Below are 26,202 nucleotides of genomic sequence, written 5' to 3' on the forward strand. Positions count from 1 at the left end.
TACCAGTCAGCTCTGTGGAAACATTGGTATGCAAGTCTTTTATAATTTTTTTTTCTCTCTTTTCTTTTTTATATGTCTTGTTGTTGTTTTCTTGTGGACCATGAGTCTGTTGAATAAAGTAATCAATCAATCAATCATCAATATACAGCTTATACCAGATACTCTGTATAAAAAGACACATAGCTTTTTTCACATTGTCTGACATTAGTCTTGTGATGGACTGCCAACCTATTTAGAGTGTACCCCGCATCTCTTTTCTGCTTCTTCCTGGTCAATTAGTCTCCTTCCTTCAGCTGCTCTGTACTTCCTCTCTGCCTCGGCTGCAACTCATTTCCTCTGATTAGCTCATCTGGTTTCTCCACCCTTCGTCTGTATATAAAGTCATTGGTTGTCCTTATTCTTTGCTGGATTCTCCTGTTTGCATGTCTGTTTCCATGCTTGTTTCATTTTCTCTGTTTCATGTCCATTCTTCACGTTCACCATTTTGTTCACCAAGTTTTTTTATTTTTTAAAGAAGTAATTTTCACTTGTGTATGTCTCTGCCTTTCATTTATGTCCGGTCCTAAACTGAATGATGACACAAGTTCCACTGTGACCCTGCACAGAGAAGGGAGTATGGATGGATGGAAATTAGGCACATATGTGAATATATTTTAAGACTGTACCTCAAACTCATTGTGTGCAATCATAAAAAAATAAAAAAATTCAGTCAAAATATCAGGAAGAGAATTGTAGGACTCCACAAGTTATCTTTGTCCTTAGGTACGATTTCCAGATGCTATCGGAATGTCCACTCCTCATAGCAATTAAGAAAGAGACGGCTCTATGTCCCAGAGATAAAGGTGTTTTTTTGTGTGAAATTTGTGTAACAACCCAGGAACAAAAGCAAAAGAATTTGTGAAGATGTTGGATGAAGCTGGTAAGCGAATGTTGTTTTCCCAAGTGAAACAAGTACTAAATGACATGAGCTCAAAGGCTAGTAATTGAGGAAGAACCAATTAGTAGAAAAGCAAAATGAAAAACCATATTACAGTTTAGAAATTCAGTAAGGGACAAATGCCTTAATTTTGAAGATATTTCCTGTGACCTTATGAAAACATTGAAGTGCTCAAGTAGAAACAGTGAAACATTTATTACATTTGGAGAAAAAAGAGTGAAGCTTGCAAGCCTGAGAACACCATTTAAACTATGGGGTACTAGGGCTGCAGCATCTTATTCAGTTGGTGTTTTTTGCTTTTCTGCACTTGAGAAAAAAAATGGCCTCGTGAGGAAAGAACATTATAGGAAACTCTTAAAGCAACATCCCAAGACATCATTCAGGAAGATAAACAATGGCCACAAAGGGTCTTCTAAATGAACAATGCACCTACGTATACTGCTAAGTAAGTTACACTGTGGTTTAAGAATAACAAAGTCAGTGTTTTAGAGTAACTGCTGTAAAGCCCTGATCTCAGTCCCCTGAAATATTTGTTAGCAGTGCAAAAAAGCTGTGTGCAAGTAAGGTGGCTCACACACCTCACTCGGCTACACCAGTTCTGTCAGGAGGAGCGCTACGTAAATGAAAGTAAATTGCTGATTTAGAAGAAAGTTTAAAAAAAATCTCTCCCACAATATAGCAGTAGCAACTAGCAAACAGAAATCATTTTGAGAATCCTTACTGACTTAACACAAGACAAGTTGAGTTCAAGGTCATTGTGATTCAAAAAGGTGTTGTGTCTTTTTATACAAATTATGTAAATGTCTGGTCTAAGCTGTATAACATATTCAATTCAATTCAATTCAATTCAAAAATACTTTATTTATCCCAAAGGGAAATTAAATATTGTTGTAGCTCATTATGAAGGTTTCTTCAAAGAGTCGTTGTAGATGCTGATGGCTGTGGGCAGGAAGGATCTCCTGTAGCGCTCCGTCTTATAGCAGATCTGAAGAAGCCTCTGACTGAAGACACTGTTGTTGTAGGACAGTCTCATGAAGAGGATGCTCGGGGTTCTCCATAATGTTCTTCATTTTATGAAGAATCCTTCTTTGCACAATGATCTCCAGAGGTTCCTGTATATATATATATATACAGGGGTGAAAGTGAGCCGGTACGGTCTGGTACTGTGTACCCCTAAAAGATTCTGCGCCGGTACGCAGTACCATGAAGAGGGAAGAACGGCTGTCTGCTATGAAGCCGTCATCCAGAACTAGTTACGGCTGCAACAATTCCCAAGCAAACAAAGACCAGATCCGCTACCAATAGGCAGTCTAAAACACGACTTAATCTGTTTATAAATGTAGCTATTTTCCCCTCATTCCAAATTGTTTCTGAACTGTTCTGCTATGCTGGAGCCTCAATGCTCTTGCTTTGCTTCTCTCCCCTCAGAGCTCAAGGCTTTAATGAACGGCCAGCATTTAAAACGAGCACCGCTACGTTTAATGTCTGTCTGCTCGCTGCTAAATATCCCACTTAATCCCCAGGTTAGGATCATCTAACGAGAAGTAGGTACATCCTGGACAAATCTATTATGTAGCAACACAGAGACACTTAGAAGGATCAACCACTCACACATCCAGTTATACCTAATAGGGCAACTTAGAAAGACCAATTAACTTATCACTCGTATTTTTGGACTGTGGGAGGAAGCAGGACAACGAGAGCCTTGCTGCGATCCAAACTCAGGACCTTCTTGCTGCAAGGGAACAGTGTTAACAACTGCTTTATGTTGCAGCTCTGTAAAATAATGCATTTGCCAATTTACATCACAGGTACTGTCTAGTGTAGAATCCCCTCTAGTGATAGAAAAAAGTTTCCAAGGAAAGTAAAGGTTGCTTTTGGTATCTTATTTGTTATCCTTCTATATTTTGTCTTGGCAGCAAAATTTAAATAATTTTTTATAACAAAAAAGCCAACTTGCCAATGTAGTTTCTGTTAAAATAATCTTCATAGATTCATAGATCGTAATGTTCATAGTTTATTGCTAACAGTTACATCATTTTTGCTGCTTGTTTCTGTGTTGGGAACATATTTCATGCACAGTTGTAACTGTTTGCAAATAAACTTAACAAATTATTATCAATTTTCAATGGCTGGTTGTAAGCAGAAAAAATACAACTTTGGACTTTCTTCCATTTCAAGTCGGTATACCAGACAAAGCTGCCAGATAAAGTGAGTAAATCAAAAAAATAGGGACATTTCTAGAATTTATTGAGAATTGTCATATTCTGGATTATTTTCCCCCTATCTGTTATTTTTGTCCAATCTGTCCAATGGTATAAATGTATCATTAGTTAACTCTAAAACATGTCTGAAATGAGCAATGTACAAATGATCTATCCTAGGCAATTTAAAAGGGATGTTAGCTTTGTTGTTTTGGCTTGTGGATAATGGGCTTCTCGGTTTAGGGGCCTCCTTGTCAAACTGTGGTTACTATCCCATCCAACCTTGAAGATAGGTCTAACCAAATCAAGTCAACAAAGGATATCAGTATCTACCTTCCTGGATAGCAAACTTTAACTCAGCCGAGATCAATCTCAAGTTCAGGGTCACATCCACGCAATAGACGTGGGTCGGGGTATTTGAGCACAATGGTTCAATACCAGGTCAAAACACACGATACCAATGTATGCCCCTTGTTTGTGTGTACAGAGTGGTGTTCACAATTAATAAAAAAGATTATGCTTTCTGTTATACTCACATAAGGTTTAAGATACTTGTGTTTTTGGTGACATTTATGTGAAAATTCATGATACATCTATATTTTATGATGGTAAATGGCCTACTCTTGAATAGCTCTTTATTTAGTCCGAAGACCCCAAAACACTTTACACTACAATCAGTCACCCAACCACACAGTAACAATGGTAGACTACAATGTAGCCACAGCTGCCCTGGGGCAGACTGATAGAAATGAGGGTGCCATAAATCAGTGCAAACCCTCTGACCACCATCAGCAGAGATGGCGGGTGAAGTGTCCTGCCTGCCCAAGGACACAACGACTGAGATGGGCAGAGCGGGGGTTTGAACTGTCAACCCATCGGTTACAGGACAGACCCCTACCACTGTCGCCACAGTGATTAAGGTACAGACATTTCAGTAGATGTATGCAATGGCAATTTCTTCATCTCAAACTATTTAAAAAAGTTACCAACAGTGGTGGATATACAACAACAAAAATGCCAATGTCCTAATAAATTGTCATGTGTTCCTGAGCATCAGTTACAGTTTAGCAATGACACCCCCTGCTGTTAGCAAGTCAAGTTACAGTCTGCGGAGGACTGTTATTCCACTCTTCTTGACAAGCTCCACTCAGGCGATTGACGTCCAGGGGTGGGAGTTAACTCGGTTGATTCTATAAGGTTTCTATAGGATTGTAGTGCAGGGAAGACACTTTGAGGTACCCTCCATCAGCCTCTCCTTATGTTGTCATTGTCATCATAAGGGCAAGGAAAAGTCAGAGAAAATTAGACACTACTGCATTATTCAGTTGAACCACGGGGGACAACCACCTCTCTCTTTATTTGGTAATCGCAGAATGACGTCAGCGAAAAGCACACATTAACAGAGAAATATATTTGCATACATAAGTTAACACCTCCATTTGTTTTCTCACTGTACAATTCATATTTAACACATTTTGCTCTTAACTTTAAAATTATTTCTTTTAACATTCTATACTTGTAGCACATGCATTTTCCAAGTTTTAACTTTGTGGCGGATTTGGTGAAAATGTCTGTAACCATATCTGATATTGAGCAACACACAATGGTTATCTTTCCATCATCAAGTGCAGATCTAACGAAGTGATAGTTAATAACATGTTTGCATCTTTGCCACATCTATCAGAATCAGAATCAGCTTTATTGCCAAGTTCGTACATACAAACAAGGAATTTGACTCCGGTACACTTTGCTCTTTGGTTTTGCTTTTGTATTACAGAATATACATATTTACAATGTACAATATACACATATATAATAAAAAGGTGCATTTGCAACATCTGTATGCTGTTGTTTTGTACTCTATTGAATGTTCAGGAGAGAAACAGCCTGGGGGAAGAAACTGTCTCTGTGGCGGCTGGTTTAATGAACAGTGCTCTGTAACGGTGGCCTGAAGGTAAAGCTCTGAACAGTTTATGTGCAGGGTGTGTGGGGTCTGCAGAGATTTTAGCAGCTCTTTTCCTGACCCTAGACCTGTATAAGTCCTGGATGAACTTCTTGAGTTGCCTCAGGAAGTACAGTCTCTGCTGAGCCTTCTTTCGAACGGTGTCTATGTGTGAAGACCATCTCAGGTCCTCAGAGATGGTGGTTCCTAAGAACCTGAAGTGGTCCACGGCCGATACAGTGTTGTTGAGGATGGTGAGGGGGGTGATGTTCTCCGAAAGTCCACCACCATTTCCACAGTCTTGAGTGGGTTGAGTTCAAGGTAGTTCTGACTGCACCAGTGTACCAGCCGATCCACCTGCTGTCTGTATGCATACTCATCACCGTCCTGGATCAGTCCGATGACAGTGGTGTCATCTGCAAACTTAAGGAGTTTCACGGACGAGTCTGATGAGGTGCAGTCATTTGTGTACAGGGAGAAGAGGAGTGGGGATAGAACACACCCCTGGGGGGCACCAGTACTTATTGATCTGGTTCGGGAGAAGATGCTCCCCAGTGTCACCTGCTGCCGTCGGTCCGTCAGGAAGCTGTTAATCCACTGACAGGTGGAGGCTGGGACGTTGAGCTGGGTGAGCTTCTGGTGGAGGATGTCTGGTATGATGGTGTTGAAGGCTGAGCTGAAGTCTACAAACAGGATCTTGGCGTACGTCCCTGGGTGGTCGAGGTGTTGCAGGATGAAGTGTAGACCTAAGTTGACAGCGTCATCTGCCGACCTGTTTGCTCGGTAAGCAAACTGCAGGGGGTCCAACAGGGGGCCTGTGATATCTTTCAGGTGCTTCAACACCAGCCGCTCAAAGGATTTCACGACCACAGACGTCAGGGCTACAGGCCTGTAGTCATTTAATCCTAGGATGGTGGGTTTCTTGGGCACCGGGATGATGGTGGATTGTTTGAGGCAGGAGGGGACCTCACATTTCTCCAGTGACTTGATGAAGATCCTTGTGAAGATCGGAGATAGTTGATTTGCACAGGCTTTCAGGCATGATGGGGAGGCGTTATCAGGTCCTCCAGCTTTCTTTGTTTTCATGCGCTGAAAGAGCCTATTTACATCTTCCTCGGAGATCTTTAGTGCAGGCAGAGGATCTGAAGGTAGGGGGTTGGTAGCTTTGTGGGAAGAACTTGTTCCTGAATGGGATGTGGTGGGGATGATTTGAGGTGTGAATGGCTTCTTGTCATGTCTGCAGTAGAAGCCATTCAGACGGTTGGCCAGGAGACGACTCTGTTCAGGATGGGTGGGGTGGCTCCTGTAGGCAGTCAGGTTTCTCAGACCGGTCCATACAGCTGAAGTGTTACCAGTAGAAAGGCTGTTCTTAAGCTTCTTACTGTAGCTTCTCTTGGCTGCTTTGATCTCCTTTGTTAGTCTTTGTTAGCCCAATCTCCACTGCTGTGAGCTTCTTCCTTGTCCTTGTGCAGATTCCTGAGGTGTGGAGTAAACCATGGCTTATTGTTCCCAAAGGTGCAGAAGGTCTTGGTCTGCACACACATGTCCTCACAGAAACTGATGTATGATGTCACCACATCAGTTAGTTGGTTTAGGTCAGTGGCTGAAGTTTCAAAAACAGTCCAGTCTCTGCATTCAAAGCAGGCCTGTAGCATCTGCTTTGATTCCTCAGTCCACTTCTTAACAGTGTGAACCTTGGGTTTGGAAGCGCTTAGTTTCTGTCTGTAGGTTGGGATGAGGTGGATTAGATAATGATCCGGAAAACCCAGAGCAGCCCTGGTAACAGCATGATATGAGTCCTTTAAAGCTGTGTAACAATGGCCCAGTGTGTTTTTGTCTCTGGTGGGACACTTAATATGCTGTCTGTATTTGGGGAGTTCATTGGAGTGCCACATTCAGACATACCAAATCTCTTTAGAAAAAAAAAAGACATACCAAATCTCTCAAGTATTTTTACAATGTGCTCTTTTTTGGTTCATTTTTATTTCACGAAAAAATAATTTTAAGTGTCCCTTTCATCTTAAACTTTGGTTTCTGTATGTCTTTTCTGATGTGACCTCAATGAGCTGGGGTATTGTCATCCATGTTATCAGGCCTGTGATTGTAATGCAGAGGCACAACTAACCCTAAGTGGTCTAAAAAGGAGACCACAATGTCTGCAGCCCTCAGTCAAAATTGTTATCACCAATTTACTCTTAAGGGTATAACTTTCATTTTTATGAAAGCAGCCTTGTATAGCTTGGAACACTTTTACCTTAAAACTGTACAGGTATACTCCTCTGAAGTGACCACACAGTGCCTTCGCATGTCCTTAAAGATTTTGTACATTTAGAGACACAAAAGTTTTTTGAAAAATGGCTCAAGCTCAGATTGGATCTACAGAGTATCTGAACAGCGATTATAAAGTCCTGCCACATGTTCTCAATTGGATTTGAAAATGAACTTTGACTGGCCGCTTATAATACATTAAGGTGGCCTCAGGAACACATGGGTCCACATACTGACTTAATTTTTGTAGCTGTATTGTTTGGCAGTTAAACCCATTCTTTAATAATTTAATTAATTTATTTCATTATTTAAACCTAGCAACGATATTATGGATTTCACACATTAGGTTTAGGAGTTGGCAGAGGAGGTTAGTGTATGAAAGATGTCAAAGGAAGGAACCAAGTAAGCTCAGACTTACCCCAGAAGAGCCAGCAGCATCAGGGGAAAAGGCCCCTGTGGATAAAATCATCCAGCTGCCAGATCATTAAAAATATCAAGAAAGATAATTTGTTTCCTCTGTGGTCTAGAGGACCATGCAAAACCCATGTGCTCCAAAACTTCAGCTAAGATGGTTCAGATGTATTTTCAATTCAATTTCATCCATCTATTTTCTATACCTGCCTCTTCCATACTGGGTCACGGGGAACTGGTGCCTATCTCCAGCAGTATACGGGCGAGAGGAAGGGTACACCCTGGAGAGGCAGGGTACACCTTAGAGAGGTCGCCAGTGCTACCACTGTGCAGCCCCAATTAATTTTCAATTCAGTATATTGTGCCAATTCACAACACAGTCATCTCAAGGCACTTTACAAAGTCAATTCAATCAAATCATACAGATTTCAAGTCAGGTTCATATATTCCAATTGATCCTAATTATCAAACAATGCATTCAAATTAAATTTATTATTCAAATTGGTTAAAAAGTTTTCTAAGGAAATCCAGCAGATTGCATCAAGTCAGTGATATACAGCATTCACGCCTGCTGGATGAGCATGTAGCAACAGTGGACAGTCGCTTGCATTGACTTTGCAGCAATTCCTCATACTGTGCATGCATGTAGTGACACTGAAGAGGAAAACTCCCTTTTAACACGAAGAAACCTCCAGCAGAACCAGGCTCAGTGTGAGCGGCCATTAGATATCCATTCAAACCAACTGGGGGTTTGAGAGAACAGAGCACACACGCAAATGAACACAAAAGCACTGATCTACGAGAACTTTATATGTGAAAGAAAAATAAAAATAAAACATTGATCGTAGTAGCTCCTTTAGAAGCTTCATCTAGGAGAGAAAGACAGTTAAGCAGATGAATTCTGAGCCAGTTTTCAAGACTAGAGTATGAAAGAAAGCACATGCAGTTAGTCACAGTAGAAGCACAGCCAGTAGCTATGTCTAGGAGAGATAGGGTTCAACACTGAAAGACAGGGACAAGTGTATAATCTGTAAAAGGAAAAAAATAAGTTGTTACCAGCAGCAGTTCAGCCGGAACCACCACCTGCAATGTGGCACTAGATGTACCCCATGTGAACAGCTGGTTGGACTCATCAGGATTTATGGATTAATAAAGGTGAGTATCATCAGAATAACAGTGAAAATGTATCCCATGCTCCCTGATAATTTTACCAATTGGAAGCATATATATAGTAAAGAGAATTGGCCCAAGCACCGAACCCTGTGGTGCTCCACAATTAACCCTGTAGTTTGAAGATAATTCATCATTTACATTAACAAACTGGAATCTGTCAGACAAATAAGATTTAAACCAGCCTAGTGCTGTTCCCCTGATCCCTACAGCACAGCCTTTCTAAGAGAATATTGTGACCGACTGTATCAAATGCAGCACTAAGATCTACCAGAACAAGTACAGTCTGTAGGCCATGAGAATATCATTAGTGACTTTCACCATTGCTGTTTCAGTGCAATGATGACCCTTGAAACCTGACAGAAACTCTTTAAACAGATCATCACTGTGGAAATGCTCACATACAGGTCATGATCAGCATGCGTCATCTGCATGCTGATCATGACCTCAACCATGACCATAGAGTTAAAATGACACAAATTGAAGCATGAAAATGATTTGACCTAAAGCAGTCCATAAGCCTGGGGAATAACAACCCTAAACCCAGGTTTACCTGCTGAAAGGTAAATCTCCACTCCAGTTTGAAGTATTTGGCATCCTCGAACAGTTTGATTGCCCTGTATCCAGTTTCTCATCAGCTCTGACCATCTTATCTTTCTCTAATGAAGAAAGGTATCCCCATAGCATGATGCTAATGCCACCACTATGTTTCACTGCAGGAATGGTGTGTTCAGGCCGATGTGCATTGTTTCGCCAAACATACAGTTTTATATACAGGTCAAAAAATTCAATTTCAGTCTCATCTGAGCATCTTCTTGAATGTGTTTGGTGTGTCTCCTACTTGGCTTGTGGAAGACTTTATATCAGACTTCTAATGGCTTTCTTTTAACTTTTGGCGCTCTTATTGTCACTCTTCCACGCAAGTCAGATTTGTGGAGTCCATAACTTTTTTTTGTATCTGTTAACAGATGCTACCACCTGAGCTGTGGATCTTTGCATCTCTTTCAGAGCCTCTTAATGCCCTAGGTAACTGATAAATGTTCTCCTTGCATAGCATAACAAATTAGTTGGGCATTCAAGTCTTATTAAGTTTGCAGTACTTTTTCCAGTTATGGATGGTCTGAACAGTGCTCCATGACACCAAAGCTTGGGATATTGTTTTATAACCTAAACCTGACATCTGAAAACATACTAACTGGATTTATTTAGGGGTATCACAGTAAAGGGGTCTGAATATAAAGGCACATTACACTTTTTCAGGTTTTCACTAATAAATTACGGACCAGTTTATATCATAAAATGGAGTTTGTGGTTGTGACAAAATGTAGAAAACCTCAGGGGTATGAATATTTTTGTCAGTATTTTGATACTTCCCACCACCAATTCATAAACTGCGCGGTTCTTCACTAATGTTCTTGTTGTTAAATGTTAGGTAGTTTTAATCGTGATAGAAACTGATTAAAATGAGCAAAGATAGTCAAGAATACTAAGAAGGGTTTTAAATGACTGTTTACCAAAAGCGTTAGTCGTGGAGAAAAGCAGGGAGAAATCATTAGAGAGGAATCCCAGGCATATGGCTGGCTTTTGTCGGCTCCCCTCCCCCTCCTTTCTCTCCCTCCTGCCGTCCGCTCCGCAGCAGCAGCAACAGCAGCAGGACGGAGGTGCTTCAGTTTTTGAAGCCGTGGCATGAATGATCTCATCTGAACCTGATCTCCGCTTTCTCTGCCGTCGATCCTATGACCGAGACGGGAATAAAATAACACGAACACGAGGTGAGTACGGCTACCCAACCACCGGCAGCGGAGTTTCTAAGCAGGCACGGGGGTGAACGGCTGTTATTTTTTAGGAACTTTACAGTCCAGTCGCGGCGAAAACTCTTGTTTTCGGCCAGAAAGGAGGAAGGACCGAGGAGGATGGGTGGGTGGGCGCTTTTAGCTCATTAGCTTTCCGCTACCTAGCGTTATGTTTTCGATGGGATATTTGTTTAGTGGAACCAGGCGTAAGCTCGAAATTTGTGTAGATAGCTTGTTCACAATTTCAACGAACAGCTATAGAGGCACTCCGTGAGCCCGGTTGAAGAACCGTAGCCTAGCTAGCCGGGTGTTAGCTCCTAGCGCAAAATGGCCTCATTGTCGCTCGGTAGCTCTGATGCTGGAAAGACAAAGCATGCGGCAGTCACGGCCAAAATATCCTCCATTTGCTTTTATTCGGCTATACGTAAAGAAAACAACGTGTAGTTGGCAAGAAAATTGGAAACAGTTTGGCTACCGTACTCAAAAGGTTGTTTATTGAAGCGATAGAGCGGTACATGAAAGTGCTGGTTTTTCAGAGTGAGGTGGGGGATGGGCCATGCGAGGAGCCATTGACGTAAAGCGAGGGTGTATTTTGTTTGGCCCCAAAGCGGCAAACGACAAACACTTTAGTGTTAACATTTTAAACCGTGTAATGCTGTTATTGACAGATCCAAGTATCACTGAGCTGCTATTATCCGATCAAGTGCTATATGTCTTGTTCATATAAGTACTTTTAAAATGCACTTCCTGATACAGCCAGAGTGCCAAGCATTTCACACTTTTCGGGATAGTCAAAAAACTTTGCGCCAAGTGACCCTAATTCTATATAAAACACTGAATGTGGTACTAAAATCAGTTTAAGTGAAACGGTCCACATGTAAATGATCTAGGTCTCAGCCACCAGAATTAGGCAATTGTTGCAGACATTTTGTTTTCAAATTTCTTTTTTTAAACGAAGTGCAGTGCTTAATAAAGGTAAAACTTATAAAAACATAATAAATAAATTTTTTTGCAATTGCTTCGTGGTTTTTCCCCATAATACTTTTTGGTTCGACTGGGAAAAAAATACTGTACAATTAATCCATTCTTACCTGTAAAAAAAAAAAAAAAAGGAGTTTAATAAATTAATTAAAAGCAGATGTGGGTGCACCAGTCATCTTTTGAGTAAAAGTCATTGGATGGATGGATGTCCTATTTACTATGAAATTGAGAATTTAAAAAGCGTTACTAAAAACTACTACTTTGTTGTACCTCATATTTTTCATTTAAAGATTTAACATTTTCACTGATAATTTTGCCCTAATTGAAAATAAAGTCCCCTTCTGCATTCAACACCTGTAGTGATGGGCCAAATTTATATCATTCTTGATGGATCTTGAATTGCAGTCGGGGGGGCACACAAAATCAGTCAAGGTGCTGCTAATGGTCCCATGGCCGCACTTTCGACACCCCTATTCTAGGGAATAGCTTGTTACCGGTATCAGGATAACCAGAGGTTTTTAAAATTTACAGTTTTAAAAACCCTAAAATGTTGTTTCGTAACCTTCCTATGGTTTGAAGTCTTTTACATAAGATGCCAAAGAAAGGGCTGGCCAGACCAGTTCTCGCTGTGTATTTGGATTATTGAGTAACGCTAGGCTGCCCTGCCCCCATGTTAATCTGCGCTGCCATTCAGCTGCCTGAAACACTTTCCCCTCACAAAAAACATAAATTTGGCTTTTTGGCCATATTTCCAGTCTCAAAAAATTAGGATAGTTGCGTAAAATAAAAGATTGCGCCATCCATCACTCTTATTAATGTTAACACTCTTTTAAAAATACACTTGACAAGTGGCATGTCTGTCAGCATAAAGTCTGACCTATAACCCAGCTCATATCAGTTTGTCATTTGTGGTACACTCAAAAAGGTAGAATATTCTTCAAAATATGCACTTTAAACCACTACAAAATTTAGCAGGTGTACTATATTTTTCTGAAGGCTTTGTATCAAAATAGCACAAAATGAATAGGTCTGTAATCTATTCTTGTAGTGTGACATTTAGGATGATAAAAAGTTGCGATAGTTCTTGTCAAAGTAAGGACAATCGCAACGAAGCATCATCTAATTGCTGTTTTAGTCCAAGCTATTAATATAATCTCACATTTTAAAGACAGTGCTTTAAGCTTCCCCCCCTGCCATATGTGAGGCTCTTATTTTGAAGTAAGTCAGGAAGTAGTTCAGAAGTTGTATGGAGAACTTGAATAATAAAGACATCACCAGTCTTGTTGAAAATTTGCATTAAAGATGCCTCCACCACTTGATTTGTGAGACAGTATTATGGTTATGTTGTAGGAAAAAAAACAGTAAAAGACATGATGCAAATTATTCTTAACCACTCTGCAGGTACTGTGGCTAGCTAACTGTTAGCTTGTGCTAACGCCAAATTAGCATTTGTGTCAGAGTTTGCTTGCTTTTGTCACTAAACTAAAAAACTAACTTCTTCAATAGTTTGTTTCAGGCAGGGGTCTTTGTGACATCTGACATGATATGAACACTAAATAGCTTTTTGAACAAATAAAAATAACACATTAACATTTTTTTCACTCTGATTTAATACATTGTTGATGCAGCATTGCATTTGACTAATATCTGGGAATGACGTCACCCGCAACCTAACCATGTTCCAGATGCAGGACAGAAAACCATTGTGATTTGCTAATTGTCAGTTACCAGGCTAGCCAACATTTGGTGTTAATACAATGTTAATACAAACTGATAACTGACAGATTTACCAGTACTGCATGTGTGACTGATTTAATGAAGTATACACCATTAGAAGTACATTTAAAGAGCAGCCATGTTGAATATGAGGTCAGGATTGGTGGGGAATTTGACTTTGAATGCAAATGTGTCTGTTGGAGTTGTTTTATCTGCCTTAAAACTAGGATGTGTTGTAGGTTAATTCATTTAATAAATATGCCCATCTGGATTTTTATTATACAAGGTGTTTTCTTGAAATACTTTCTTGCATTACTTTTGTAGTAAAAGCAGAGTTTATGGATGCATTTATGGATTACTTTTGGCCTTCTTATTCTTAATTTATATAAATAAAAGAAAATAGTAAAAATTTGCAGAGACTTTGCATCTCTGTTTTTAGAAAATGTTGGATCCCCAATGTCAAGCTATAACGTGTTAAAACGGCTCAATCAGCGTACATATTAAATAAGCAAAAAGCGTCATGTGCGAAACTGTTTGTTTTTTCTGTGGAGTGGTCTTTCAGTGGTCTTTGAAGGCGTTAGGCTTCCTGCCTGTCTTTTGATTTCTGTTTTCATTTCTCATACATTGCTGTTGTATTTCCTTTTAAATTGATAGTCTTATTTAACAGAAGCCTGCATACATGTATAGTAGAAGACAACACATCCAAAATTGTTTTCTCACTATTTGTGTTTTAGCTCTCTGGTAATCTTTTTAAGTAACTTTTTTTTCCTAATCTGTCTATTGCCGAGAAATCTTATTTTAGGCAAGCAAGGACTCAAAAGGCCTCTAGCCACATGTCTTTCTGTGTACATTGGAGCCACTGGTGTAAATGGATTGTAACTAGAGATGCACCAGTCAGAGATCTGTACAAGTACCTTCCTAAGTACAAACTGGTTGTGCTTAGGTATGGTGTGTTCACCGATTGAAAAAAAAGATTGGATTTTTCAGTTTCTGACTGGCAAATAACCAATCAAGGCCAGAGAAGCTGAAAAATGTCCAATTCTAGTCACCAGCTGATTTCTCAGTGCATCTTTAATTATAACTTGAAATGTTACTGATGTAGCTCACTCAGACCAGTGTAAGACAGTAATGTTGTTTTTTTCATTCTGTGTATACATTTTATGTGTAAAGGGAACGACTGTAATCCCCAAAATGAAATAATGAAAGTTTACCGGTTGTGATTCCAAATTAGGATTTATTTACATGTTTAATTTGTATGTTGTTAATTAATTAGAGGTATCCTTTAGCCTTCTGTTTAAGAGCAGTAGCATCCAGTAATTAAATTGTAAAAAAGAAAGAACATGCTACTAGATGTGGACTAGAGTTGTGATCTTTCTGATGAGAGCAGAGCTTTTAGATTCCTCTTGGTTTCCACAGAAAGTGCTGTGCTTTCCTGTCATACCTATATCAATACATAAGAAATTTGTTTTTTTCATGATTATTTAAAGAATTATCATAAATGGCATTTAAGCACAACTGGTTTCATTGACCTGAATGCCCTACCCACAGGTTTTTACAGAGAAGACACACTGCACAGTGTTTTTTTTTTTTTTTTCTAGAAAAATAAAATGCTGCTCAGAGCTCAGCCTCCTGTTTGATTCTATCATTATTTAGGGGTTCAGATGGCTTTTCATAATTGGACAGTGCTGTTTTATTCCTGTAAAGAAATGTGTGTTGAAGTAGTCTTTCATTAAGGAAGTTGACATTTTTTCTTCTTCTTTCCACCCCCTCCTCAGTGAAGAGAGAGTGAAAATCTTGTTCTACTAGTTTTGAAAGTATTGCGTGTGTAGGCCTGGAAACCTGATTCCCCTTGTAAATATCAGTGACTCATGGTGGCGTGTTGTACAATCAATTACAAATGTCTTATTTTTCATGTCCTTTTACCCATTTAAAGCACCTTAATGATTAGCATATATTTTTTTGATTTTTCCTGATTACAGGTGGCCATGTGAACTGATATAATTTCACTGCTCTTGTAACCTGAGTGCTGTTTTTTGTTTTACTGACAAAGCTCTCTGTAGTCTGTGCTTATTTTGATGCAGCGTCCGCATTTAGTCAGTAACCATGCTATTTTCGGTGGCTCGGTGGTCTGTTAAAAGTGTGGTTGTTCCGCCCAGCAGGAGTCTTGCTTCAGACTGGCCTAAAATGGGCAGAAATGGTGCTGAACAAAAGCTGCTTGTCGCTCGTACAAAAGTACTTGAAGCGTTGCAGCCGGGACCAAGCTGCATTACTATTGCCTGTGCCTCTCAACAGGAAAGGTATAGCAAACTTTAAGAAAAAAACAACTACAACTATTTACTGTTCACTGTAGTTCAGTGTTAACACTTTCCAGATTATTAGTAATGTCACAACTGCTTTAAGCTGATTTCTTCCTGTCCACACAAATATTACACTAATTTAGTCTCATTACATTTCTCACTGACTTGAGTAATTACATGACACTTACAATACCTCACAAAAGTAATCACACCCCTTTGAACTTTTTACCTGTTTTTCTTATTGCAACCATACACTTTAATGTATTTTATTGGGATTTAATGTGACAGACCAGGGCAAAGTAGTGTATAGTTGTGAAGTGGGATAAAAATATTCACCCCATTGGAAGGTGACTCATGCTGTCTTTAACAGGCTTTCTTCTAGGATTGTCCTGTATATAGCTCCATCACATCTTCCATAATCTCCGACCAGTTTCCCTGTCCTTGCTAAAGAAAAGCATCCCCACTGAATGACGCCCCCACCACCGTGTTTTACAGTAGGGAAGATGTGTTCAGGGTGAGGTGCAGTGTAATCAAATCAAGTTTGGTTACATCTGTTCATTATGTTTGTCAGAGAGACAGCCTGGGGGAAGAAACTGTCTCTGTGGGAACTGGTTTTTGCAAATAGTGCTGTGTAGCGCCGACCTGAAGGTAAAAGTCTAAACAGTTTGTGACCAGGGTGTGTGGGATCCACAGAGATGTTAGCTGCCATTTTCCTCACCTTAGACCTATACAAGTCCTCCATAGAGTGAAGGTCGGCCCTAATGACTCTCTCTGAAGACCTAATTATTTGTTGCAGTTTAGCAGGGATTGGAAGGTTGGTCAGAGTTGATGGGGAAAATGGGTGGAGCTAAATACAAGGTGATCCTAGAAGAAAATCTGTTGGGAAAAGCTTAAGACTGGGCAGAGGTTGACCCACCAGCAGGAGAACGACCCTAAACTCACAGCCAGAGCTACGATAGAATGGCTTAGATCAAAGCATTTTCAAATGTTAGAATGGACCAGTTAAAGTACTCGCCAAAATCCAATCAAGAAACTGTAGCCAGATTTGAACATTTCTGTTCCGATGCCCAAAATCCAGTCTGACTGAGCTTGAACAATTAATAAGATGGACAAAAACTTCAGTCTGTAGATGTTCAAAGTTGTTAGAGAAACACTACAAGAGGCCTGCAGCTGCAATTACAGGGAAAGATGTTCCATGAAGAATTGATGCAGTGGCCTAAATACAAATTCATGCAACAATATTTAGATTTTTCTACGTTTAAAAAAAAAACAACTTAATTTTCTTTGTAGTTGATGATAATTAGACACTTCATCCAATAAATCCCTATGAAATACTTTGAGGTCTGTGATAGTAACATGACAAAATGTGAAAAAGTTCAAGGGGTATAAATATTTTTGCAAGGCAGAGTATTCTTCTTACTATTTTAGCTACTTAAAACATTTAGTGATTGTGAATTTGATGAATTTGTTGGCACTCAGTTTCTGTTTTTAAGTCTCGTTCTGTTTCCTCACTTGTTACAGCAGAGCGACATCATGTTCCCGAAGGGCACCAAGCGCAAGTTTTCAGACTCTGGAGAGGATCCAGTCTGCAGTGGTGTTCAGGGCCCCTCGGCTTCATCTGCTGCAGCTCGAACGCTATCGTCGTCTTACAGTCTGCAGCGGCAGTCGCTGCTTGACATGTCGCTGATCAAGCTGCAGCTTTGCCACATGCTGGTGGAGCCCAACCTGTGCCGTTCGGTGCTCATAGCCAACACGGTGCGGCAGATCCAGGAGGAGATGACCCAGGACGGTACCTGGCAGATAATGACCCAGGCACTGGCAGCCGCCCAGTGCCCTGCCGACCGCCTGGTGGCCACTGAAGTGCTGTGCAGACAGACTGATGCAGCAGCGCAGGCTGGGCAGAGCCCGAAACCTTTTTCGGTGTCTGATCTTGAGGAGGGCTATCACTCGGAGGAGGTGGTAATGGATGGAGATGTGGAGACAGAGGTCACTATGTCTTCTTTGTCACCAGTCTCGCCTCAGCTGTCTTCGGCCTCTTACCTGGCAGGCCCTTTTGGGGTGGCGCCCTGCTGGGAGGAAGAAGAGGAAGAAGGTGACTGCGAAGAGGATGAAGAGGAGGACAGTGAGGAGTGTGTGTCCGAAGGAGAGGAGGGCGAGCAAGACCACCTAAGAGCAGACTCCAGGACAGGGGAGCAGGTTTTTGGGACTTTTGAGATCAAGCACCCAGCACCGCCCCCTGACCCTGCACTTGAGGAACTGTTTTCAGACGTAGACCCCTCCTACTATGATCTCGACACAGTGCTGACGGGCATGCAGAGCACCCCGAAAATGGGGCCGTATGATCTGCTGGAGAGCCTGTCCTCTCACGGGCCAACAACCCTGACCTCCAGCTCCAGCTGCAGGTCTGACCTGAACGAACTGGACCACATCATGGAGATCATTGTGGGATCATGAAATGCCAAACATGGTGCTCATCCCGCAGACTCATTCCAGACTATGCACAGAGCACGTGCATGTTTGTGGTGATGTTACAGATTCATACAGGTTTTGGGATCAAGGTGGGAGACTAATCATAAAGAAGGTGGACTTTTAGACTGTAATTGGTAGAAATACAGACGAAGAAATGAATGACTTTGGGCTTTTATTAACCCATATGACCAGTGAGCAAAGTTAGTGTCCTACTTTGTTGAGAAAGTCCAAAACTTGCTGATATCTGTGAAAAGGCAAAGATAATTACTTATACCGCAATGCATTCTGAATTTCTGTTGTTTCCATGTTTCTGTCTGTCACACATTCTGTCATTCTAGCTCCTTCTGGTCCTATTATGCCTTTCACGTCCAGTTCTATTAATTGTTACATGGACCAAGGAACAGCTCACCACACTACATGCACCGAAACAGAACAAATTGTAAATCCAAATCTATGAATCGATGCATATTTTCCTAGAGATTTGAGCAGTTATGAATGGAATATATGTAAATGTACGTATGTGTATATAGAAATATATTTTTTTGCATTATGCGGCTTGGGGATTTTGCGAGCATCATTTGATATAATTATTTTGTCTCCCAAGCGGTTTTTAAGGTTTTAAATGTAGCCAGACTCGAGACATTGTCTTCCCATGGTTTGGTGGAATAAGTGGACTGTAAGAGGTAGAAGGCCTGGCATTGTCACCCTTCAAGGTGCTGTTCTTTCTCTTCTGCTGCAGCTTTACTGCAGAGCAGGAACTCACTTCCAGCCACTAACCCAATGTGGTTCAGGATTTTTCAGTTTACAGTATCCAAGTGACAAATGAAGTAGTTTGGCTGCTCTGCTTTCAAGACAGATCCAATAATGGTAAGAAGCAGCTTCTCTTTTCCTAAAGCATCTGGGGACCCCCCGCCAGGGTGAAACTGCATCAAGAAGCCATATTTCTTTTTCTCGTTTGTTGCTACAAATGAAGAATCCTCTGTATTAACCCATCTAATTTATTGTTTATTTATTGTATTTATTTTATCTAGGTACAGACATGCCATATTGACGTATCAATTCAACCATGAGGCCCGGTGAAATTATACTTATCAAAATTTTGCCTGGTTTTAAATGCAGTACCTATTTATTCCTCATTTTTAGGACTATTAAAAAAAACAACAATAACCGGGTTAATAATAAAGTTACTATGCAGCTCTGTCATATGTGTTTCATAAGGACTGTATACTAACCAAAGGTCCTTAAATTCCATTATGCAAACACTTGTCTTTCTCCAAATCTGTAGAAAATGAAAAACGTTTTTTTTTCCTAAATTGCTTCTTATGGTGAATAAAACATGAACTCAGGCAAATGAAATGTATTGCTTAAAATACAGTATTACAACACGCTGAATACCTTACCACAACACTCCTGAAGGATGTCACTCTAGTCTGAATAGGAGCTAGAACTTCAAAGACTTAATTATCTTTGTAAAATGTATGCATTTTTATATCGAAAAACATTGTAGCATCTTTGTACATATTTTTTATAATAAAAGGTGCAACTATTGAACGGTTTCACTTATTTGAGTGTGTTTGCTTTCCGACTGTCCCTTCTTACAGCATTACAGCAGCCACTGGTGTGTGTTAGATACCAAAGTCAGGGTTTTGATTTAATGTTTAAAGAATCGTTTTGGAAGTTATGGAGAGCAAAAAGCCTGTGATCTGAGTTTTTTTTTTTTTTTTGCCTTGTATAGAATCTAATCCCCCAACATGTCATTCTGCCTTCTAACCACTTAGAAAACACTTTCCAGAATATACCATGCTCATTTTGATTTCTTTGGTTGAATTGACATTTTTTGCGGGGTATAATTGCTTCAACAGTGGTGGAGGATGAGGAGTCTTGTTTATTTAACTGTCCTCCATTTTAATTGGTTGGACATGATTATAAATGATTGAAAAATACAGTCAGGAACATAGAGCAAAAGCTCCAACTTATGTAGTTCAAATTCATTAAGGAGCTGTATTTAGGAAAGTTCTTAGTATATTTGAGTGTAATTGACCTTGAATGTTAATATAAATTGGCTTTTTTATAGGAAGGAAGCATCAAAGATGTGGAAACTGTATAAAGCCTTGAGTCAAAAATAATAAGCAGGTTATTTAACTTCCCGTTCCCCCCACATGGCGTCTGAAAAACTGCAAACAGAGCAAAGCTTTGTTTATGGAGTTCACAACTATCTCGTTGGCAGACTCACCCACTTGAGCTGTGGATCTCTGCATCTCCTCCAAAGTAACCATGGGCCTCTTGGTTGCTTCTCTGATACAATCTGTGCCTGGCTTGGCTGTTTAAGAGGTAGGTTTGCAGTTACTGTGTATTGTTTTATTTGTGTTGGTCAATACTCTATGAAATATTCAAAGCTTGGGTTTTGTTTTATAACCTAACCGTGTTGGAACATCTCCAGAACTTTATCCCAACTATATGGATTTTGCTGGATTTTATTTAGAGGCAGCTGAGTAAACAGGGCTGAATATGTATGCATGCCATACTTTAATTTTTTTTTTTGAAAGAAAATCTTGAACAATTTTCCTTTATAATCCACTTCACAATAATGCACAACTTAATGTTGGTCCACCACATAAAATTCCAATAAAATACATTAAAGTTTAAGGTTTTGTTCCAAACTTAAATGAAGGTCGGGTATGAATACTTTTGCAAGGCGCTGTGTGCTGCATTATGGTTAAGGCTAATTTGTGCGCAATTTCTTGACAAAGAACCTTTTATTTTGATTATACAACCTCTCAAAACTTAAAGGATTTGATAATGAGCACTGTTATAGTGGTTGCAAGGTTGGTACATTCTCCTGAAATAAGAGAATAGTGAAAGCTGAATTAGACCAGAAAGCCCCTGTTTGGCTTCATTGAGACCTTTGTCCTCACGTGCTCTCACATGATGATGTTGGAGAACGTGATTCAGCATGAGATATGCAGACATTCAGCAGAACAGACAGCTAACCTGCTCACTCAGACCAGGTTTAGTGGCTTTAGTACACTGCCGTGAGCCCACAACTTTCTTAAACTTGAAGATGTTGAACAGAGTTTTATCAAAATCTCTTGACATTGACAAAGTCCATTTATCGGTGTTATATTTTACTTTGTATACTTGGCTTGCTGCCTGGGTGCAGATACTGATAAAAGGCCTCGTGATGAATCAGCAAAATGGGCAGCCTGAGGAAAAACCAAATCAGAACAGAAGAACATGACAAACATGCAGAAGTTATCCACACAGTTTGAGGAATGTGCTGTAATATGCTGTTTAGATGGAATATCTGGAAGAATTTTCTCTGGTCCTTAATATTGTGCAGGATATATAATTACATAGAGTTGTGTTCAAAATAACAGCAGTGTTTTTAAATAAGTATAAAATCCTTCTGGCAGTTTTTTTTCACAAACACACTGGGAACACTGCACGTTCTATTTCAAATGAAACCATTAAGAAAAAAAGGACAAATTTGATCTCATATTCTTTACAAAATCTTGCTTTCTTTACTGGATCAACAACAAATGAATGAAAATTTAGCTTCATGGTGAGCCCCTAAAAATTTAATTCTACAACCACGTTTCCAGAGAACCGCTTCACATGCTGTTTGAAATCTGCCAACTTCTAGCACTTGTGAACAGGTTGTCCAGCACAGAATCATTATATTCAGTTCCATGGTTCCTTCGCTTTTCCTTGATTTCTGTGTTCAAACCATCTCTGGTGTGTGATAATTATTTCTGACCCCATAGTAGGAGAAATATTACTTTATGTTTATACCTGAGCCACCATGGTTCACAGCACACTACGGCTTGAATTTTGTTTTGGGGTCATCTAACAAACTGTCCGCAGCCTCTAGAACCAAAATGAACAATCATACCGTAATCAGTCCAGAAAATGTTACACCATTTCTCTTTAGCCTATAACATGGTGGCTGTTAGCATCTACAGGTCCTTCTCAAAATATTAGCATATTGTGATAAAGTTCATTATTTTCCATAATGTCATGATGAAAATGTAACATTCATATATTTTAGATTCATTGCACACTAACTGAAATATTTCAGGTCTTTTATTGTCTTAATACGGATGATTTTGGCATACAGCTCATGAAAACCCAAAATTCCTATTTCACAAAATTAGCATATTTCATCCGACCAATAAAAGAAAAGTGTTTTTAATACAAAAAACGTCAACCTTCAAATAATCATGTACAGTTATGCACTCAATACTTGGTCGGGAATCCTTTGGGAGAAATGACTGCTTCAATGCGGCGTGGCATGGAGGCAATCAGCCTGTGGCACTGCTGAGGTCTTATGGAGGCCCAGGATGCTTCGATAGCAGCCTTTAGCTCATCCAGATTGTTGGGTCTTGAGTCTCTCAAGACCCAACAATCACAATATCCCACAGATTCTCTATGGGGTTCAGGTCAGGAGAGTTGGCAGGCCAATTGAGCACAGTGATACCATGGTCAGTAAACCATTTACCAGTGGTTTTGGCACTGTGAGCAGGTGCCAGGTCGTGCTGAAAAATGAAATCTTCATCTCCATAAAGCTTTTCAGTAGATGGAAGCATGAAGTGCTCCAAAATCTCCTGATAGCTAGCTGCATTGACCCTGCCCTTGATAAAACACAGTGGACCAACACCAGCAGCTGACACGGCACCCCAGACCATCACTGACTGTAGGTACTTGACACTGGACTTCTGGCATTTTGGCATTTCCTTCTCCCCAGTCTTCCTCCAGACTCTGGCACCTTGATTTCCGAATGACATACAGAATTTGCTTTCATCCGAAAAAAGTACTTTGGACCACTGAGCAACAGTCCAGTGCTGCTTCTCTGTAGCCCAGGTCAGGCGCTTCTGCCGCTGTTTCTGGTTCAAAAGTGGCTTGACCTGGGGAATGCGGCACCTGTAGCCCATTTCCTGCACACGCCTGTGCACGGTGGCTCTGGATGTTTCTACTCCAGACTCAGTCCACTGCTTCCGCAGGTCCCCCAAGGTCTGGAATCGGCCCTTCTCCACAATCTTCCTCAGGGTCCGGTCACCTCTTCTCGTTGTGCAGCGTTTTCTGCCACACTTTTTCCTTCCCACAGACTTCCCACTGAGGTGCCTTGATACAGCCCTCTGGGAACAGCCTATTCGTTCAGAAATGTCTTTCTGTGTCTTACCCTCTTGCTTGAGGGTGTCAATAGTGGCCTTCTGGACAGCAGTCAGGTCGGCAGTCTTACCCATGATTGGGGTTTTGAGTGATGAACCAGGCTGGGAGTTTTAAAGGCCTCAGGAATCTTTTGCAGGTGTTTAGAGTTAACTCGTTGATTCAGATGATTAGGTTCATAGCTCGTTTAGAGACCCTTTTAATGATATGCTAATTTTGTGAGATAGGAATTTTGGGTTTTCATGAGCTGTATGCCACAATAATCCGTATTAAGACAATAAAAGACCTGAAATATTTCAGTTAGTGTGCAATGAATCTAAAATATATGAATGTTACATTTTCATCATGACATTATGGAAAATAATGAACTTTATCACAATATGCTAATATTTTGAGAAGGACCTGTAGATTACAGTGCAGATGATGACAGAGGAGGAGTGTGGTGAAAGCAACTAGTGGTTTATTTTCCCACATTAGAGCCCAACTCCGTGGACCATCAGTGACATGTTAAGCCCCCAGCAGCAGCAGTCACAAACATCAGCCTTGAATAGTTTTTGCTGTAAAAGTATTAAACCATTATTCACTCAATAGGGGGGTTACCAAATCACATAATTTCAACACCTATATACAGCATACATTTAAATCAACACAAACATACATTAAGCTGGTTAATATGAACAATGCTGTTATGAAAGCCCCTAAAACCTCATGTGGAAAAATCATCCACACAGTCCTTATCCATGGCCTCTCCTGGAACCTTGGAATGGGGTCCATGTCTCCAGGGAAGCATTTGCCCGACACCCAGGAGAAAACACAGAAAAGACAGTTGTGATCACATCTTAAAAATAACTTCTTAATACCTTTTAGACTTTACACAGAAACAAGATTTACCAACAGCAGATCTTGCACTAAGTAAGAAATATTTTCTCCTCACAGGTAAGTTGCAAACTTCCTAATGAGGAGCAGAAATGCAGCACCTGGAACATAAGCTAGTTATTAAAATACAGTGAATATCTATTAAATAAAATCTTCTTGTGTGTGTATGGTTCTTGTTGATGTTCTTAAAGTGCAGTGCTAAATAAAGTGCTTTTAATAACGTGAGAATGTAGTTCTGGTGTTAGCAGTAAGTAGGATCTCTTCATTACAGGACCAGTCTGTGTGCTCTGTGAGAAATTATAACCTTTAAGCACATTTTTCGACTATAGGATATGTTGGGGTATCTGGCTCACAACATGGTTTTCACATAGTTACAGTACTCACTGTAGACTTACTCTGATCACCATGCAGCTGATAACTTGCTGAGTCGTTGATATTATGGAAGTTCTTTGGTTCATTCGAGTGTTTCAAGTTGTCTCCCACATTTTTCTTTCCATTTTATATTGTCTGAGATAATTTAATCTGACCAGTAAAACATTTTCTGTAGTTCACTTGTTTTCCTAGCTCCAATTGGCTTTTTATGTAAAGGTATGCTGTTCTTCTGAACGGTATCTGGAATAAGCCATTTTACTCAGATTTTCAGAAGAATGGGCTTTAACCAGCATCTACATTTGCAGCCTTCATCCTTTAATTAAAGGCCAACTCTTTGCCAGTTTTTTCACTGAAAATGACATCGCATGATTGAATTCACACTGCTGTTCTGAACATGCCCCTTTTTCAAATAATGATTTAATGACACAGAATCTGCAGGATCCATGTCATGACTATTGAATCTGTTGGTTTTTCTATTACTCTAATAAACCAGTAGATTAATTATTTTCCATACGGAAATATAGTTTCTACCAAAAGCAGTGACTGATCTGGTCAGTGATGTTGGACAGCTGTTATGTTGAACACAATATAAATGAAATTGTTTTAAAGACGTTTAAGGTGTGAAACTGTCACCAGGCTTAATGTTTGCCTCCTTCTTGGTTTTACTACAAGCTAAAGTTCTCTCAAGTCACATTCGGGCAAAATATAAAGACTTAAATAAGCAACGATTCCAAAGTGAAGACTTTCTTGGGAACAAATTCAACCAATCTTTAATGACCTTGACAGAAATAAATCAAAGATCTTTGTTCCTCTATTGCGCTAACTACTAAATGAATACAATTACATATAAAAAGATCGGAACCGACGTGAAATTCTGGGTTTCAATCTTCTGCATTTCATTACAAAAATATAATAGGCAACAGTTATAGTTGTATCAGAACCAAAGGAGGAGGGAAAAGTAGACGTAAATGTGATGAACCAGAGTTGCCTTATTTGGTGATTGTCTTTCCTGTTATTCCGGTCACGTCCTTCCTCTTCTAGTCATCTGTCCCTTTAATATGCTGCGTTCAGGTGCTCACTGCAGCGTTGTAGGCCTTCTGGGTGCAAACGTTTGATTTGTGTTTTTTAATCAAAATGAACCATTAAAGTGTTCACCAAGTAAAACGGTTACAAACACTTTTCTGGTTGGAAGAGAAGTATTTAGTTCCTGAATAAGTCTTCAGTGTTATTATTATTATTATTATTTTTTATCCTGTAAGCATTAAACGGATGAATACTAACATTGGTGTCATGTTCCTGTATCTTTTGTCTTTCTACACTTTAACTCTTTCTTACACTTTAACAAGTACGAGTAGGACGAGTAAGAATACGAGTACACTTTAACTCTTTCTTACACTTTAACAAGTACGAGTAGGACGAGTAAGAATACGAGTACACTTTAACTCTTTCTTACACTTTAACAAGTACGAGTAGGACGAGTAAGAATACGAGTACACTTTAACTCTTTCTTACACTTTAACAAGTACGAGTAGGACGAGTAAGAATACGAGTACACTTTAACTCTTTCTTACACTTTAACAAGTACGAGTAGGACGAGTAA

General features: G+C 39.9%; 1 protein-coding gene across 4 annotated transcripts; it reads left to right on the top strand.

Annotated features, from left to right (window-relative positions):
- The first annotated feature begins 10,509 nt into the window (after positions 1 to 10,509).
- cdca4 (cell division cycle associated 4) lies at positions 10,510 to 19,736 on the top strand. 4 transcript variants are annotated; one of them, XM_047345423.1, is made up of 3 exons: positions 10,510 to 10,704; positions 15,582 to 15,719; positions 17,244 to 19,736. In XM_047345423.1, the coding sequence occupies exon 3, from the start codon at positions 17,253 to 17,255 to the stop codon at positions 18,171 to 18,173; it is 921 nt and encodes a 306-aa protein (XP_047201379.1). In that variant the 5' UTR covers positions 10,510 to 10,704; positions 15,582 to 15,719; positions 17,244 to 17,252; the 3' UTR covers positions 18,174 to 19,736. The 4 variants fall into 4 exon arrangements, with proteins under 4 accessions (XP_047201379.1, XP_047201378.1, XP_047201377.1 ...); XM_047345421.1 differs by having other exon boundaries at positions 10,511 to 10,704; positions 17,241 to 19,736; XM_047345422.1 differs by lacking the exon at positions 15,582 to 15,719.
- The last annotated feature ends 6,466 nt before the right edge of the window (positions 19,737 to 26,202 follow it).

Source organism: Girardinichthys multiradiatus, chromosome 19 (assembly GCF_021462225.1).
Source record: "Girardinichthys multiradiatus isolate DD_20200921_A chromosome 19, DD_fGirMul_XY1, whole genome shotgun sequence".
NCBI lineage: Eukaryota > Metazoa > Chordata > Actinopteri > Cyprinodontiformes > Goodeidae > Girardinichthys > Girardinichthys multiradiatus.